Below are 16,952 nucleotides of genomic sequence, written 5' to 3'. Positions count from 1 at the left end.
CATTTCTTCTCCAATGAAAAGCATAACCGGATAAAAGCACATCTGTGTGTATTACTTACCTCGCTGTGCAAAGTACTAAGTCGAACAGTACTTACTTTATGCTGAAGATTTTTGGTGTCTAACAATAATATCAACTGTTACATTGTTCTAAAATTGGTCTTGAGTTTCTTCTTGATTGAAGATCTCATTTATTGACTGTGTGTGTCCAACAAATGCCTAGCACTACCCTCTGGTAAGCCTAAAATGCTCACCCACACTACCATAAAAAAAGAGCATTTAGGGTTATTTCAACCTCTGTCAGACAACACGTTTCGAGTGTACTATTAGTGTACCCCTGCATTGGTACACTGCATGGATAGCCAGCTCCCTGAAATCCCATTCTGTCGGGGTAAAACGATACACTGTTAATGTCCAGAATGGGAAAAGAACCGTATCCAGAAAGGAAGATTTTCGATAATGGTCCAATTCATGTGGGAAAAAAATAAACTACCTTATGGAAAACACTAAGGTGTATTCAGATGACCAATTTGTTTTTGCAAGACACTGTATTTATGTTTGACAGCAAAAGATTTGGATTGTAATAATTCTGCAATCAGAGGTGATTTCTACTATGAAGGCGAACTTTCCAGCAACATGCTGTAAGAAGGCGCAGTGGCTAGGCTCGAATGGAGCACCTGTGAATTTAGATAGGACTGGTTTTAACCCCCAGGAAGCATACGGTTTCCTAATTGTCCCTAGTTATCCCACCAGGTGCAGGAGGGTGATGAACCCCTACTCACGTGGCCACTCCGGATGCAAGACAATCATCCTGCCCTTGCAATACGTCAACTTGATGATCGCTAGGATGTGGGATTGGCAGAAACGCGTGCAAGATTTATCTGACCAATCAATCTCAGGCTGATAACACCTGGAGGCAAAGCCTGTGCAAGCTTTATTGTGTGTGTCTGCAAAGAGGACCATTTGAGGACCCTTCCAAAATATTTCGTCGTTTAGGGCCCTTTCATAGTTTTCTTGAAAGGTCCTGCTGAGAGAGTCTGCTAGCAATTCTGAACACCTAAGCGGTGAAATGTGGTAACTTGCAGATTCCTTACTATAAGCTATCTCCAGAGTGTTTACATTTCTGGAGGCAGGGCTCTAGATCTCATGACCCCACCCTCGTCCCTCCCACTTCTTCAGAAGACACACTGCTGTACTGTCCACCAGACCCACAAAGGAGTCAGATCTTAATTCTGGAAGAAAGGACCCAACAGGCAGGTTTACAGCACCAAGTACCAGGATATGTGCAAGAGACTTTGACTCTCTCTGTGATCACGTTCCCTGGACTGAAAGGTAACCTCATGTGTGCTCTGCATCCTAACAGGGAGGCATTAATCACGACTGAATATCCTGAGCATGTTCTCTACTTACAAATCCAATCATTCCCTCAGCAATGCCGCCTGGCAAACAGTTACTACTGTAGAACTGGCACTGTAGGCCTTCTATTTACTGCTGTACAGGTCCCATGAGAAGACAAATGTGAGTAACCAGGAAAATGCCTTAGCAGAGTTGACGCTTCAGACTGATAGACAAAAGGGACTGCCCAGAGGGAAATGCTCTTGCTTACAACTGTGTATGGAATCAACAGCAATGGATGTGAAATAGGCTTGATTGATTTCTAATTGCTGAAGAACACAGAATGTCAGCTGACGATGCAACAGCTGCAGAGTGAAGATTTTGAAGAGAAAGGCAGTGATATATGGATAACTGATATCTTTTGTCAAGAAGTACTGCCTTTTAATGACTACTACTTGAATTACAGTGACTCTCCCCCTTAAGGTTTGGCTTTTTTTTTTTTTTTTTTAAAAGGAAACCAACATGAGCAAGAAAGCCTGTAGAATTATTTTCAAACTGGCTTTTCTATTGAAAGGATCTTACATATTGACATGCCTGTTAAAACTGCACTAAGATTCAGCACATGGGGAGGACTAATCAGCACTTAGGACTTTAATGAAGATGCGTAGAAATGCACATCTGTACATCAGCAGCATGACTCGCACACTACTGTAGCTAACAGCTATAGTTGCATGTACAGTGGGACATTGTGAAAGCAATTGTGACACTAACACTGAGGAAAGTCATGTTCGTGAGCTACTGGTAAGCTCTCCAGCTATCTTCAAGTAGCTCTCCTGTGTGTAGCCCACATTAGTAAATTAGGTTTTGCTTGGTTCAATTAACATATTTATACCAAAATTGAAAAGGGTCTATTTAAGATGAAAATGTGTGTATTTTTGGAACTCATAAGATGATGACTGGAGAAAAATTACTACATTTCCAACATACTTTTTTTGATAAACCATGTGGGTTTGGAGAGACTTATACTAATATCAATACTGTGATGTCACGAACATTGCAGCTATGGCTGTTATAGGTTACCTTTGTAAAAGGATTTCCAAATTAACAAAGACTTTTTAAGTTACTATTAGTCAGCCTTACTGATGAACTTAGGTGATCACTGCTTGTACTTTTGTGTAGTGTGGCCACCAATATAAGTTTGCATGATGTGGTCGCTATTACAAGGTTAATAATATTGGTAGATCAGAACAATTGTCAGTGAACGTATATGTAGCTCTTGTTACGGAAAAGGCTGGAGATCCCTGCCCTAGAGTCACCAAAAAGATATGGGGCAAAGCCAGTCACAAAAGATCTCTCACCAGGATTTGGGCTCTCCAAAATGCAGGTAGTTGATGCTGTACAGATCCATGTCTTCGGTGTGCCACGCAAAGGAGGTCTTCCACATGCCAAAGTACAGGTACGGGGTATTCACACCCTCAATGGTTATGCCTTTCTCGCTCTCCACAACATCCAAAATGGTGTTTAGGTGACCAATATTCCATTCATGCACGTGCTGGAAAACAAACAAACGTTTAGAATTAAAGAATAGTCTGAGATGATGTTGGTGTATCTTAAAGCCATGGCGCACATAGTACTGATGACCTAACAAAAGGCAAAAATAAATCCAATTCAAGTTAATGACCCGGTGAGATTCTACCGTGGCAGGAAGACATCATTCCCTACCACAATCTTCACCTGCTTCAACACCCGACCGCCCCCGCCCTCCCCCACCCAATGTACCTCAAGGGGGTTTAATGGGAAGAGCGCAGTTGAATAAACTGAATTGCCCAGCGCATAGAGGGGATTTTAGCCGGATAATTCTTGGAGAAATTAAAGCCAATGCTTCAGTTTTGTCAGCAATTTCACAGTATAGAGGGATACAAAGAAGTGAAAGGAGAAAACTGAAGGACAAAACCTTCTTCCTTGTTTCCTTGCAAAACGTTCATCTGAGTTTCTTCTTATTGTTGAATTCCCTTGTATATTTCATACTGCCAAATGGAATGGGGAGAAAAAAAGGCTTCAAACAGTCTATAGTCTTCTTGCTGCAAATGCATGCCAGTGGCCTCTCTTGTCTGTGCATAACAAATTGAGAAAAATCCGTTTTTAGAATTTTCCTTTAAATACAATACGATTACCATATTCAAATATGGTAAAATTGGTATGCATATAATCCGCACATCCAAGTTACTTATAAGCCTATGGTAAATGGGAATACATATATCCAGGACCAGTAAGTGAAATGCTTCTAGTGAGCTGCAGCACTCCTGTTGCCACCTACTTAAAAAAATGCCAATGTCTTTGCCAGAAAGGAACAAGAGCACTTAGAGTGTCCATCCTCTCTGCTCAACTTCCAACAAACATTCAAATTTGCAAAAGTATCTAAATGGGGACGGTGGGTAATTAGGGCAAGGATCGCCTTCAGGCAAACCGAAGAGAAGAAAGAAAAAAAAACTCACTGAAAGAACGCAACTTTTGGGAAAAAAATACAAATTAAAAGAGTCTAAGTTTTCTTTGTGAGATCCCTTTTGCCAAAACTCAAGTTAGCTTGTTGTGGCTGGGAAAGCCATCACATTTCCCATGGTAAAACTAAGTTACCCTTAACTTAGCATCTCCATTGCTTCGGACTGCTGTTTAGTGACCCGAGCTCTCTAACAGTCGGATACATATGACAAACTTAGTTAGAACTGGTCAGACCAGTGAAGTCTGTAACAGAGGGGTCATTGAAACTAGGCAAAGAGACAAGATGAATTTCCTCATGGTTGGAGATAGATTCCAAGGTTTTAAAATCGTTGGTTGAGGATGCACATCAATGCAGAGCAGGCACTTTCCAGAGTCAGAACCTTGGTGGCGACTGCCCTCCTTTAAGGTGACGATGCTAGAGAATTCCTGCAGCTCTAACTGACCAGAACAACTGGCACTGAACTTCCCAGGACAGGACAACCAGAATGCTAGGAAGACACACTGCTGACATTCTTCTCTGCTTTCATCACTGGTGAGAATGCAGTCTTTCATTCATCCGGTGCCCCCCATGTGACCATTCAGGGCCCAGAGACACATGAAGACCTTTCTCCCAGACCTTACAGCATGGGTTTAATCACTTTTTTCTGATTCTGAAACAGCTGGATTTATAATCCTAGCTCTTAAGAGTTCCAACAATATCAAAGAATAAAGATAAGACAACACTCTGAACCCAAATTCCATTTTCCAGTTGGGGCTGGTTTAAACTTTGTGCCTAGTAGTCTTCTTGGTCCCTCTGGATGCTCCTTAGACAAGGGCTCTTGTTTTTTTCTTTTTTTAAGGTCTAGCCTGACACGCAGCTGTGTGCAAGACATATTTCCACCAATTCTTTAAAACACGCTGCGCATGGACTCCAACCCTAGGAGTATTTCTCCTTCACCTCATGCAGCGGGCTGTTGGATGTTTCATTTCACCTGCTCTAGAAAGGTTGCATTGTTGTGCGTAAGACTTACTATTTTACACCTCAAAAGTAAACAGAACCATCATCCATTAAACAGTCATAGGCATCTATGCAGAAAACCTTTTGCTTTCACTGTAAACTTTTTTTTATGTTTTTATCAGATCTAGAATATGCTTGTTACAGCACGCCAAATACCCTGATAAAGAAGCTTTGTCAAGATCAATGGTATGGCTTTAAGATGCTGATACAGGCACGGACAAGCGTGTGCATCATTTAACACTTTAAAGCCACACCGTATTGCTTCTGTCAATGTTGGTTTGGATTATGGTCCAAAAAATCCCTTGCTGTACCTCCTGAGGCATGCTAAAATGCCTTCCAACTCACTTCTGTATATTCTCCATGATGGAAGATATTTTTAAAGAAGTGTGAAACCAGTTGTGGCCTAAGCTGGTCTTGCTTGCAACACACGATCTAGAAACAGGGACCCCTGACAGCCTAACCTATGTCCTTTTTGACCTGACAGACCATTGAGTTTGGGTGATCTCTTCAGATGATGACTATCTGAACAGTTTTCTGGGGAATTCAGCAGCAGAGTCTCAGAATCCACTCAGTTCACAGAAACAAGATGTTTTGAACATATTAGGCTAGACACAGCACAACACAACTGTGGTGTGGCACTTGACTTGCATTTATAAACTGTTGATAAATAATGTAGAAAAAAACGGAGTCACAAGATAGTCGAGAACTCGTGAATAACGCCCCATAGCATAACACAGACCACAGCCATCAATGTTATTAGGAAGTTATTAGAAAAAGTAATGTTATTAAAATGTCTGATTGTATCACGACTCTAGGAAATGCTACCATGTACTCATGTTCTTCCACCATCATAATTCAAACTGACCTCTTTACCCGCCTGTTAATAAAAGTTACTTTCTTAGCAGCTTATAGTCCTGCCTGAACACTGGGGTCCAATTCATAAAAGGCATGTTGGAGCACAGGAAGTAGATCTCTAGTAGCACTACTTCATGTTCTACAAAACCTGTGGTCAGAGATCACCTCTGCCTCTCATTTCTTGATTTGGAGACCTTTACATACAACATAGTACTAAACGTTGAATGGACAGTGGGGACTAAATATTACAAAATGGGTGGTGTGAAAGGATATTTTAAGATGGGTTTAGGGAGGGGCGAGTTAATACAAAACAAAAACCCTGAAATGTAAGAGCCCTATTTAAAGTTAGGCGAGTGGCCGCCATTCGCTAGGAGAGCGGAGGTAATAACCTTGGCTGCCCTGGAAGACTACCATACGCCATATTTAGAGATCTCAGGCTAAGCCATCTTTGCCTGAAGAGGAGTTGCCACCTAGGTGGTTCCTTTGACGTAACTGAATGTTTGCCTAGATGTTGACAAGTTTCATGCACCTACTCAGCAAAAAGTTTTGACTTACAAAAAATAAACTCCTAAAGCAAGCGTTTGTTTCTGTGAAGCTAAAAAAAAAAATAATGACCGACACCCTGAAAATCTTCTCCTCAGATGTGGGGTTAATGTTCCTTTTTTATCCTCTCATCGGGACCACTAGGCTTTTCCTTACTGTCCCAGAAAAAAAGTACACAGACCATCTGCTCCAAATACGACAGGCAGTCTGATGCACTAAAACAGATGCCCAAAGGCTGTTGGTGTAATGTTTTCACCAACAGAGCCAGCAGATGATCTGTCGCGGAAAAATGATGGTGTGTGTGATGGTGTGAGTGTGTGTTCATCAATTTAGCGGACAGGATGCTCTATGCCATTTGTGCCAGGGCATCCTGTCCTCCAAACTCTAAATCGGGACCCAAGAAAATTGCTTTTCACAAAATATTCTTGTTAAACCTGTCAGCTCTTGGCGTGGTTTCCCCTGTCTTTTTGCTTCTGACCTCCTGTTTTTGATCCTCTGCTGACTTTAGTTTTTGCTGGCTTTAGGACTCTGGAGATTTTACCACTGCTGATCAGTGCAAGTGCTCCCTGTCTACATGTGTTGGTGATTGGTTTATCCATGACTGGCAGATCTGATTTACTAGTACGGCCCTCGAAAAGTGCACTATGTGTGCCCAGGGTCTGTAAATCTAATGCTACTAGTGGGCCTGCAGCACTGACTCTGCCACCCACATGAGATGTCCTGTAAATATGTCTCAGACCTGCCACTGCAGAGTCTGTGTGTGCAGTTTCAAAGTGCCATTTCGACTTGCCAAGTGCACCTACTTACCAGGCCCAAACCGTCTATAGGCAGGGTACAGTGTATTCAAAAGGTAGGACATGTATTGGAGTGTTTTACATGTCCTGATAGTGAAATACTGCTAAATCTGTTTTTCACTATTGCAAGGCCTATCTCTCTCATAGGGTAACATGGGGATTGCCTAAAAATATCTTTTAAGTGTAATTTGCCACTGGGAGCAGACAGAGATATGAAGTACGGGGTCTCTGAACTCACAATTTAAAAATGCATCTTTTGGTCAAGTTGGTTTTTGAATTGTGAGTTTGAAAATGCCACTTTTAGAAAGTGGCCATTTTCTTGCTTAACCATTCTGTGTATCTGCCAGTTTGCTGAATACACGTCTGGGTCAGGATGACAGTTAGGCTGTTTGTGTATTCTCTCTAGATGGTCACACAGAGGGAGCTGATGTGTGCCCTGCATAGCCTGATGACCCATCACCAGACTGATGGGTCTTTCGGAGCTAGCGTTGTGGGAGGAGAGGACACCTGCACCTGAGTAGGGCTGTGCCTGTCCCCACACAAAGCAATGTCCATTCCCCTAGTGTGTGTCTGGGGCCAGGGCAGGGAAAGGCAGGGACTTGTGCACTACAAAGACTTCTCTTTGAAGTTTGCCTACTTTAAAGACAGAAATAGGTATAAGTACTGGACTTCTGGCACCACATAGTTAGAGCACTTCTGGGCTGGGGACATTCTGTCAGGAAGATGAGCTGGATGCTGTAGGGGGGACTGCCACTCTGCTTGTTGCTTTGTTGTGCTGGCCTGCTGCTTCTGTCCAAGGAGTGAAAGGACTGGACTTTGTTTTCTACAACCTGCTTTCCAAGGTTCTACAAGGGCATGAAATATGTTTGCCTCCTGTTACGAAGTCTCAGAGACAAAGACTTCATCTGCAAGTGCCTGGACTCTTCGGCTGAGAGTCCCGACTTGGGAAGTGGTCCCAACTCCAGTCCCTGGGCCCTTGGAAGTGCAAGCTGGTTATCGAATGAAAAAAAAAAAAAAAAGGAAAATCGATGCAGCGCCTGTCCTGTGGCTGAAAAATCATCCACGACCAACGCCGCCTCTGAAGTCCTGCCACAGCGCAAATCCAGAGCGCCGTGTCACCAACGTCCATGGTATCCTACTCCCCACCTGTGGTCCCGTGGTGTGAAAGCGCGAAGTTGACGACTCGTGTCTTCACCTGTAGGATTCATCGACCCCACCTTGTCATAAGGAACAGATTCCTCCTCCAACGCCGCATCATCATCTCACCTCCAATGGTAAGAAACCGATGCCTCCCCTCCACTGCCTAGCAGTAAGGAACTGACCTCTCACCTCCCCGGTAGCAGTATGGAACCAACACCACTCCGGCCCCAGAGAGCCTCACCTCCCCGACTCTGTTTCATCATCATTTTCCAATGTACTGTAGCTGGGGTCTGTGTGACTCCATGACTGGCCTGCACTCCCTCGTGAGTGGCATCGGACTGTGGGAAATGACTCCGTCAAGACGTTGTGATAGCCCCAGTTGGAGCTATTGTGTTTCTGAGCACTATACTAAGATTTCATCTTTGAATATTCTTAACTCTGCTTGTGTATGTTGGATTTATGTTGTGTTGGTGGTCTTGTTTTACTCAGATCAACATTGGCTATTTTTAGGTCGAGAGCGCAAGCGCTTTGACCGGTTGTAAGTATTGCAGGCTTTTAACCATGCCCACCTCACACCCATCACTTTCACTTGTTCATGGGTTTGCCTTTCAAAAATCACTTTATGTCATTTAATAACGGTGTTATTTAAATTATATGGCCAATATATAATAATCATTTTGGATGACACATTGAACAATTATGTTCAAGATGGTCTCATTTGGTTTTTAATCTTACCAACAAACACAGTTATTAAAAGATAAAATTATACAGGTGATTTGTGAGGTAATTTTAGCATTTAATCCCCTTCAACTGGATACCCGCTTTATCCAGAAAGATGAAATTTCAGCACTCCCTTAGACTTCTCTTTTAACAACGAGGTTGAGTCCGCCCAGGTGGTATCATCTTACCTGGGTGCGGGGTAGGTGGTCAAATGATGAAGCATGACACTATAATGTGTTTGAGACCACCTAGTCCGTAAAAGGAACTACCCCACCCTTCTCTGAACACTAGACCATCACTACCACTTTCCATGCCTACAATTTGATCACCAAGTCGGTGACCTACTTACCTGTGAAACGGGCCAGAGAAGCCCGCTATAAGAATTCCCCATATAACTACAATATTCACTGCACTCGAGAAACTCATCTCATAATGCTTTGCGAGCATTCTTTTTCAAAACATTTTTGCTCATAACTCAGCCTGTGATGGTGCTAGAACAATGGGACCACCACCAAAACGTTCACAACAACATGCTCTTTCCTTCTACGTCATCTTAGTTAGGTTAGTGGTGACCCCAAAATAATAACCCCTCCCACCATTCAGTGTGTGTTTAACTTTTCTCATGGCTGAAACTTCTGTTTTACAGCTGAGTGTAGGCTGTGTTTTTAGGGCCTTCTTTGTAGTATCATTGCTATAGTCCTGTTAGCCCTGTATATGAGTAATGTACTATGCCCTCTTGGGGCTAAATATATGGTTGTACTGCATTACTTTCTGCCGTTGTTTTGGTGTGGTTATGCCCTCTATGGGCTAATTATACAGTTACATGACCAGGTTTCTTGCAAATCCTAGCTTCATTGTGGGGTTCTCTAGGGGCTGTTCTAAGCATTACAGTCATATCAACATATTGAGATATTCATGGGATGGAAACTCAGCCTGTGGTGGTCCTCGGACAATGGGACACCTTCAAAACATTGACCACAATGTGCTCTCTCTGTCTACTTCATCTCTAGGTCCCCACACTATCTTAGTGGGGACTACAAAATAATAATAACCATTCCTTATCTTTTTAAGATCTCTCATGGCTGGAACTTTTGTTTTACAGCTGAAAGAAATTATGTTTCCTGGGCCTTGTTTGTAATATCATTGTAGTAGTTCTCCTAGCCTTGAAAATGTGTAATGCACTAGGTCTTCTACTGGCTAGAGATATAGTTACATTGCATTACTTTCGCCCATTCTTTTTTCGTGTGGGTATGCTCTTTAAGGGCTGACTGCATAGTTACATGACCATGTTTCTTCCAAGTGCTATTTTTATTGTGGTGTCCTCTGGGGGCTGTTCTGTGCATTGCAGTCAACAGACTAATATTTGTGGCAAGAAAACTCGTCCCATTATGCTTTGCAGGGCACTACTTTTACAAAACATAACTCAGCATGTGTGGTCCTAGGACAATGGGCCCACCTTCAAAATGCTCTGTCTACATCATCTCTGGGTACCCACACTAAGTTAGTGGGGACCCCAAAATAATTACTCCTCCCACCATTCACTGTCTTAAGCTTTCTCTCAGCTACAACTTTTGTTTTACAGTTGGGAGAAGTTTTGTTTTAAAGGCCTTATTTGTAATATCATTGCAGTAGGCCTGCTAGCCCTAAAAATGTCCTCTAGGGGCTACGTGTATGGTTACACTGCATTACTTTCTCCTGTATTTTTTCCATTAGGTTATCCCCTCTTGGGGCTAATAATTTGGTTACATGGCCATGTTTCTTTCAAATGATATTTTTGTTATGGAGCACTCTAGGGGCTGTTTTGAGCATTACAATCTAATGCCAAGTTTATTTCTGATAACGGTTTATATGATAATTGTGTATGTTTTAATAGTTTCTCTTTATTACAATTATGACCATAATTCAGGCGAATTTAACATCCTTAATACACTTTGACTGTTTGAACAATCTTGATATGTTTGGGTGACCCTTCTAGTTTATTTCTCTGGTTACTCCTTTGTGGCCGTCTTGTGTCTTTTTTGGGGGGATTTGCGTTAGCCAGCCAGCAACTCTGATGGTGGGTGGTGAAAGTGGTATTCTATTGGAATTAGCATGGCAGATTTAAATTAGGAGGCTAAATGGCAACATTTTCATGCTTTGCTGCAGATAGAGGAAGAAGGTAAATCGAAGTGCTTTAGATATACGGCAGGATAAGAAAAGTATGAGACAGGGTTGACCAATTTATGTGGCAACAAAAGTTCAGTCACTAATTTACAATGATAGCATCTTTAACGCAACCACGAGACAGACTGCATTGCAAATGTTTGTTCTAAACTGGTATGGGTGTGTTGGGGGGGGGGGGGGGGGGATGTAGTATGTATGTATATATGTATATATATATATATATATATATATATATATATATATATATATATATATATATATATATATATATATATATATATATATATATATATATATATATATATATATATATATATATGTAGGAAGTTGGCTCTGTATGTGCTATTTCAAAGTAAGGAATAGCATGCACAGAGTCCAAGGGTTCCCCTTAGAGGTAAGATAGTGGCAAAAAGAGATAATACTAATGCTCTATTTTGTGGTAGTGTGGTCGAGCAGTAGGCTTATCCAAGGAGTAGTGTTAAGCATTTGTTGTACATACACATAGACAATAAATGAGGTACACACACTCAGAGACAAATCCAGCCAATAGGTTTTTGTATAGAAAAATATCTTTTCTTAGTTTATTTTAAGAACCACAGGTTCAAATTCTACATGTAATATCTCATTCGAAAGGTATTGCAGGTAAGTACTTTAGGAACTTCAAATCATCAAAATTGCATGTATACTTTTCAAGTTATTCACAAATAGCTGTTTTAAAAGTGGACACTTAGTGCAATTTTCACAGTTCCTAGGGGAGGTAAGTATTTGTTAGGTTAATCAGGTAAGTAAGACACTTACAGGGCTTAGTTCTTGGTCCAAGGTAGCCCACCGTTGGGGGTTCAGAGCAACCCCAAAGTCACCACACCAGCAGCTCAGGGCCGGTCAGGTGCAGAGTTCAAAGTGGTGCCCAAAACGCATAGGCTAGAATGGAGAGAAGGGGGTGCCCCGGTTCCGGTCTGTTTGCAGGTAAGTACCCGCGTCTTCGGAGGGCAGACCAGGGGGGTTTTGTAGGGCACCGGGGGGGACACAAGTCCACACAGAAATTTCACCCTCAGCGGCGCGGGGGCGGCCGGGTGCAGTGTAGAAACAAGCGTCGGGTTCGCAATGTTAGTCTAGGAGAGATCTCGGGATCTCTTCAGCGCTGCAGGCAGGCAAGGGGGGGATTCCTCGGGGAAACCTCCACTTGGGCAAGGGAGAGGGACTCCTGGGGGTCACTTCTCCAGTGAAAGTCCGGTCCTTCAGGTCCTGGGGGCTGCGGGTGCAGGGTCTCTCCCAGGCGTCGGGACTTTAGGTTCAAAGAGTCGCGGTCAGGGGAAGCCTCGGGATTCCCTCTGCAGGCGGCGCTGTGGGGGCTCAGGGGGGACAGGTTTTTGTACTCACAGTCTTAGAGTAGTCCTGGGGTCCCTCCTGAGGTGTTGGATCGCCACCAGCCGAGTCGGGGTCGCCGGGTGCAGTGTTGCAAGTCTCACGCTTCTTGCGGGGAGCTTGCAGGGTTCTTTAAAGCTGCTGGAAACAAAGTTGCAGCTTTTCTTGGAGCAGGTCCGCTGTCCTCGGGAGTTTCTTGTCTTTTCGAAGCAGGGGCAGTCCTCAGAGGATGTCGAGGTCGCTGGTCCCTTTGGAAGGCGTCGCTGGAGCAGGATCTTTGGAAGGCAGGAGACAGGCCGGTGAGTTTCTGGAGCCAAGGCAGTTGTCGTCTTCTGGTCTTCCTCTGCAGGGGTTTTTCAGCTAGGCAGTCCTTCTTCTTGTAGTTGCAGGAATCTAATTTTCTAGGGTTCAGGGTAGCCCTTAAATACTAAATTTAAGGGCGTGTTTAGGTCTGGGGGTTAGTAGCCAATGGCTACTAGCCCTGAGGGTGGGTACACCCTCTTTGTGCCTCCTCCCAAGGGGAGGGGGTCACAATCCTAACCCTATTGGGGGAATCCTCCATCTGCAAGATGGAGGATTTCTAAAAGTTAGAGTCACTTCAGCTCAGGACACCTTAGGGGCTGTCCTGACTGGCCAGTGACTCCTCCTTGTTTTTCTCATTATTTTCTCCGGCCTTGCCGCCAAAAGTGGGGCCTGGCCGGAGGGGGCGGGCAACTCCACTAGCTGGAGTGTCCTGCTGGGTTGGCACAAAGGAGGTGAGCCTTTGAGGCTCACCGCCAGGTGTGACAATTCCTGCCTGGGGAAGGTGTTAGCATCTCCACCCAGTGCAGGCTTTGTTACTGGCCTCAGAGTGACAAAGGCACTCTCCCCATGGGGCCAGCAACATGTCTCGGTTTGTGGCAGGCTGCTAAAACTAGTCAGCCTACACAGATAGTCGGTTAAGTTTCAGGGGGCACCTCTAAGGTGCCCTCTGGGGTGTATTTGACAATAAAATGTACACTGGCATCAGTGTGCATTTATTGTGCTGAGAAGTTTGATACCAAACTTCCCAGTTTTCAGTGTAGCCATTATGGTGCTGTGGAGTTCGTGTTTGACAAACTCCCAGACCATATACTCTTATGGCTACCCTGCACTTACAATGTCTAAGGTTTTGTTTAGACACTGTAGGGGTACCATGCTCATGCACTGGTACCCTCACCTATGGTATAGTGCACCCTGCCTTAGGGCTGTAAGGCCTGCTAGAGGGGTGTCTTACCTATACTGCATAGGCAGTGAGAGGCTGGCATGGCACCCTGAGGGGAGTGCCATGTCGACTTACTCGTTTTGTCCTCACTAGCACACACAAGCTGGCAAGCAGTGTGTCTGTGCTGAGTGAGAGGTCTCCAGGGTGGCATAAGACATGCTGCAGCCCTTAGAGACCTTCCTTGGCATCAGGGCCCTTGGTACTAGAAGTACCAGTTACAAGGGACTTATCTGGATGCCAGGGTCTGCCAATTGTGGTTACAAAAGTACAGGTTAGGGAAAGAACACTGGTGCTGGGGCCTGGTTAGCAGGCCTCAGCACACTTTCAATTGTAAACATAGCATCAGCAAAGGCAAAAAGTCAGGGGGCAACCATGCCAAGGAGGCATTTCCTTACAATATATATATATATATATATATATATATATATATATATATATATATATATATATATATATATATATATATATATATATATATATATATATATATATATAAAATGTCACTTACCCAGTGTACATCTGTTCGTGGCATGAGACGCTGCAGATTCTGCACATCCCGCCATCTAGTGCTGGGCTCGGAGTGTTACAAGTTGTTTTTCTTCGAAGAAGTCTTTGAGTCACGAGATCGAGGGACTCCTCCCCTTTCGGCTTCATTGCGCATGGGCGTCGACTCCATCTTAGATTGTTTTCCCCGCAGAGGGTGAGGTAGGAGTTGTGTATTATAGTAATAGTGCCCATGCAATGGAGTAAATATGTATGTACATAATGGTGTTTAAAATGATATATTTACAAATTTACAAATGTTCAAGATCAACTTCGAAACGGCTACAGGCTCCCGGGGAGGCGGGTGGGCGCATGTGAATCTGCAGCGTCTCATGCCACGAACAGATGTACACTGGGTAAGTGACATTTTCAGTTCGATGGCATGTGTAGCTGCAGATACACATGCTTTGCATAGACTAGTAAGCAGTTCTCTCCCCAAAAGCGGTGGCTCAGTCTGTAGGAGTTGAAGTTGTTTGAAATAAAGTTCATAGTACTGCTTGTCCTAATGTGGCTTGTTGTGTTGTTCACACATCCACGCAGTAATGCTTGGTGTATATATGAGGCGTAGACCATGTGGCTGCCTTACATATTTCAGTCATTGGAATGTTTCCTAGAAAGGCCATAGTAGCACCTTTCTTCCTAGTTGAATGTGCCTTTGGTGTTATAGGCAGTTCTCTTTTTGCTTTGAGATAACAGGTTTGAATACATTTAACTATCCATCTGGCAATGCCTTGTTTAGATATTGGATTCCCTGTATGAGGTTTTTGAAAAGCAATGAACAGTTGTTTTGTTTTTCGTATTTGTTTTGTTCTATCAATGTAGAACATTAAAGCTCTTTTGATGTCTAATGTATGTAGTGCTCTTTCAGCTACAGAATTTGGTTCTGGAAAAAACACTGGTAGTTCTACTGTTTGATTTAAGTGAAACGGTGATATGACTTTTGGTAAGAACTTTGGGTTAGTTCGTAAAACTACTTTATGCTTGTGTATCTGAATAAAGGGTTCTTGTATGGTAAATGCCTGTATTTCACTTACTCTCCTTAGAGATGTGATGGCAATGAGAAACGCTACTTTCCATGTTAAATATTGTATCTCACATGAGTGCATGGGTTCAAAAGGTGGGCCCATGAGTCGTGTTAAGACAATGTTAAGGTTCCACGAAGGAACTGGTGGCGTTCTTGGTGGAATAATTCTCTTTAGGCCCTCCATAAATGCTTTTATGACTGGGATCCTAAATAATGAAGTTGAGTGCGTCATTTGCAGATAAGCTGAAATTGCGGTAAGATGTATTTTAATGGATGAAAAAGCTAGCTTTGACTTTTGTAAATGCAGTAAGTAGCTTACGATATCTTTAGCAGATGCATGTAATGGTTGAATTTGATTATTATGGCAATAATAAACAAATCTTTTCCACTTATTTGCATAGCAATGTCTTGTGGTTGGTTTCCTTGCTTGTTTTATGACCTCCATACATTCCTGTGTAAGGTCTAGATGTCTGAATTCTAAGACTTCAGGAGTCAAATTGCTAGATTCAGTGATGCTGGATTTGGATGCCTGATCTGTTGTTTGTGTTGAGTTAACAGATCTGGTCTGTTTGGAAGCTTGATATGAGGCACTACTGAGAGGTCTAGTAGTGTTGTGTACCAAGGTTGTCTTGCCCAGGTTGGTGCTATTAGTATGAGTTTGAGTTTGTTTTGACTCAATTTGTTTACTAGATACGGAAGGAGTGGGAGAGGGGGAAAAGCGTATGCAAATATCCCTGACCAGCTCATCCATAACGCATTGCCCTGAGATTGATCTTGTGGGTACCTGGATGCGAAGTTTTGGCATTTTGCGTTTTCTTTTGTTGCAAATAGGTCTATTTGTGGTGTTCCCTATCTTTGGAAGTAAGTGTTTAGTATTTGGGGGTGAGTCTCCCATTCGTGGATTTGTTGGTGATCCCGAGAGAGATTGTCTGCTAACTGATTCCGAATCCCTGGAATAAACTGTGCTATTAGACGAATGTGGTTGTGAATCGCCCAATGCCATATTCTCTGTGCCAGGAGACACAACTGTGTCGAGTGTGTTCCTCCCTGTTTGTTCAGATAATACATCGTTGTCATGTTGTCTGTTTTGACAAGAATGTGTTTGTGGCTTATTATGGGTTGAAATGCCTTCAACGCTAGAAATACTGCCAGTAGTTCCAAGTGATTTATGTGAAACTGTCTCTGCTGAGTGTCCCATTGTCCTTGGATGCTGTGTTGATTGAGGTGTGCTCCCCACCCTATCATGGAGGCGTCTGTCGTTATTACATATTGAGGCAATGGGTCTTGGAAAGGCTGCCCTTGGTTTAAATTTATATTGTTCCACCATTGAAGCAAGGTGTATGTTTGGCGGTTTATCAACACTAGATCTAGAAGTTGACCCTGTGCCTGTGACCATTGTGATGCTAGGTACTGTTGTAAGGGCCGCATGTGCAACCTTGCGTTTGGGGCAATGGCTATGCATGAGGACATCATGCCTAGTAGTCTCATCACCATCTTGACTTGTATCTTCTGTTTTGGATACATGGCCTGTATTACATTGTGAAATGCCTGTACCCTTTGTGGACTTGGAGTGGCAATCCCTTTTGTTGTGTTGATTGTCGCTCCTAAGTATTGCTGTGTTTGACAAGGCTGAAGGTGTGACTTTGTGTAGTTGAGTGAGAAACCTAGTTTGTGGAGGGTTTCTATGACATACTTTGTGTGTTGTGAACACCGTTCTTGCGTGTTGGTTTTGAT

The 16,952-nt window shown here is 43.2% G+C and overlaps 1 protein-coding gene across 1 annotated transcript in view; it reads right to left on the bottom strand.

Moving 5' to 3' along the window:
• Positions 1-16,952, bottom strand: part of KDM4A (lysine demethylase 4A) — a 460,608-nt gene that overhangs the window by 364,882 nt on the left and 78,774 nt on the right. Inside the window, exon 5 of the mRNA XM_069227816.1 lies at positions 2,691-2,884. Within this exon, the coding sequence (XP_069083917.1) occupies positions 2,691-2,884 (194 nt within the window). The remainder of the gene's footprint in view (positions 1-2,690; positions 2,885-16,952) is intronic.

This window comes from Pleurodeles waltl, chromosome 4_1 (genome assembly GCF_031143425.1).
Source record: "Pleurodeles waltl isolate 20211129_DDA chromosome 4_1, aPleWal1.hap1.20221129, whole genome shotgun sequence".
NCBI classification, from domain to species: domain Eukaryota; kingdom Metazoa; phylum Chordata; class Amphibia; order Caudata; family Salamandridae; genus Pleurodeles; species Pleurodeles waltl.
This window is presented reverse-complemented; position numbering and strand designations above follow the sequence as displayed.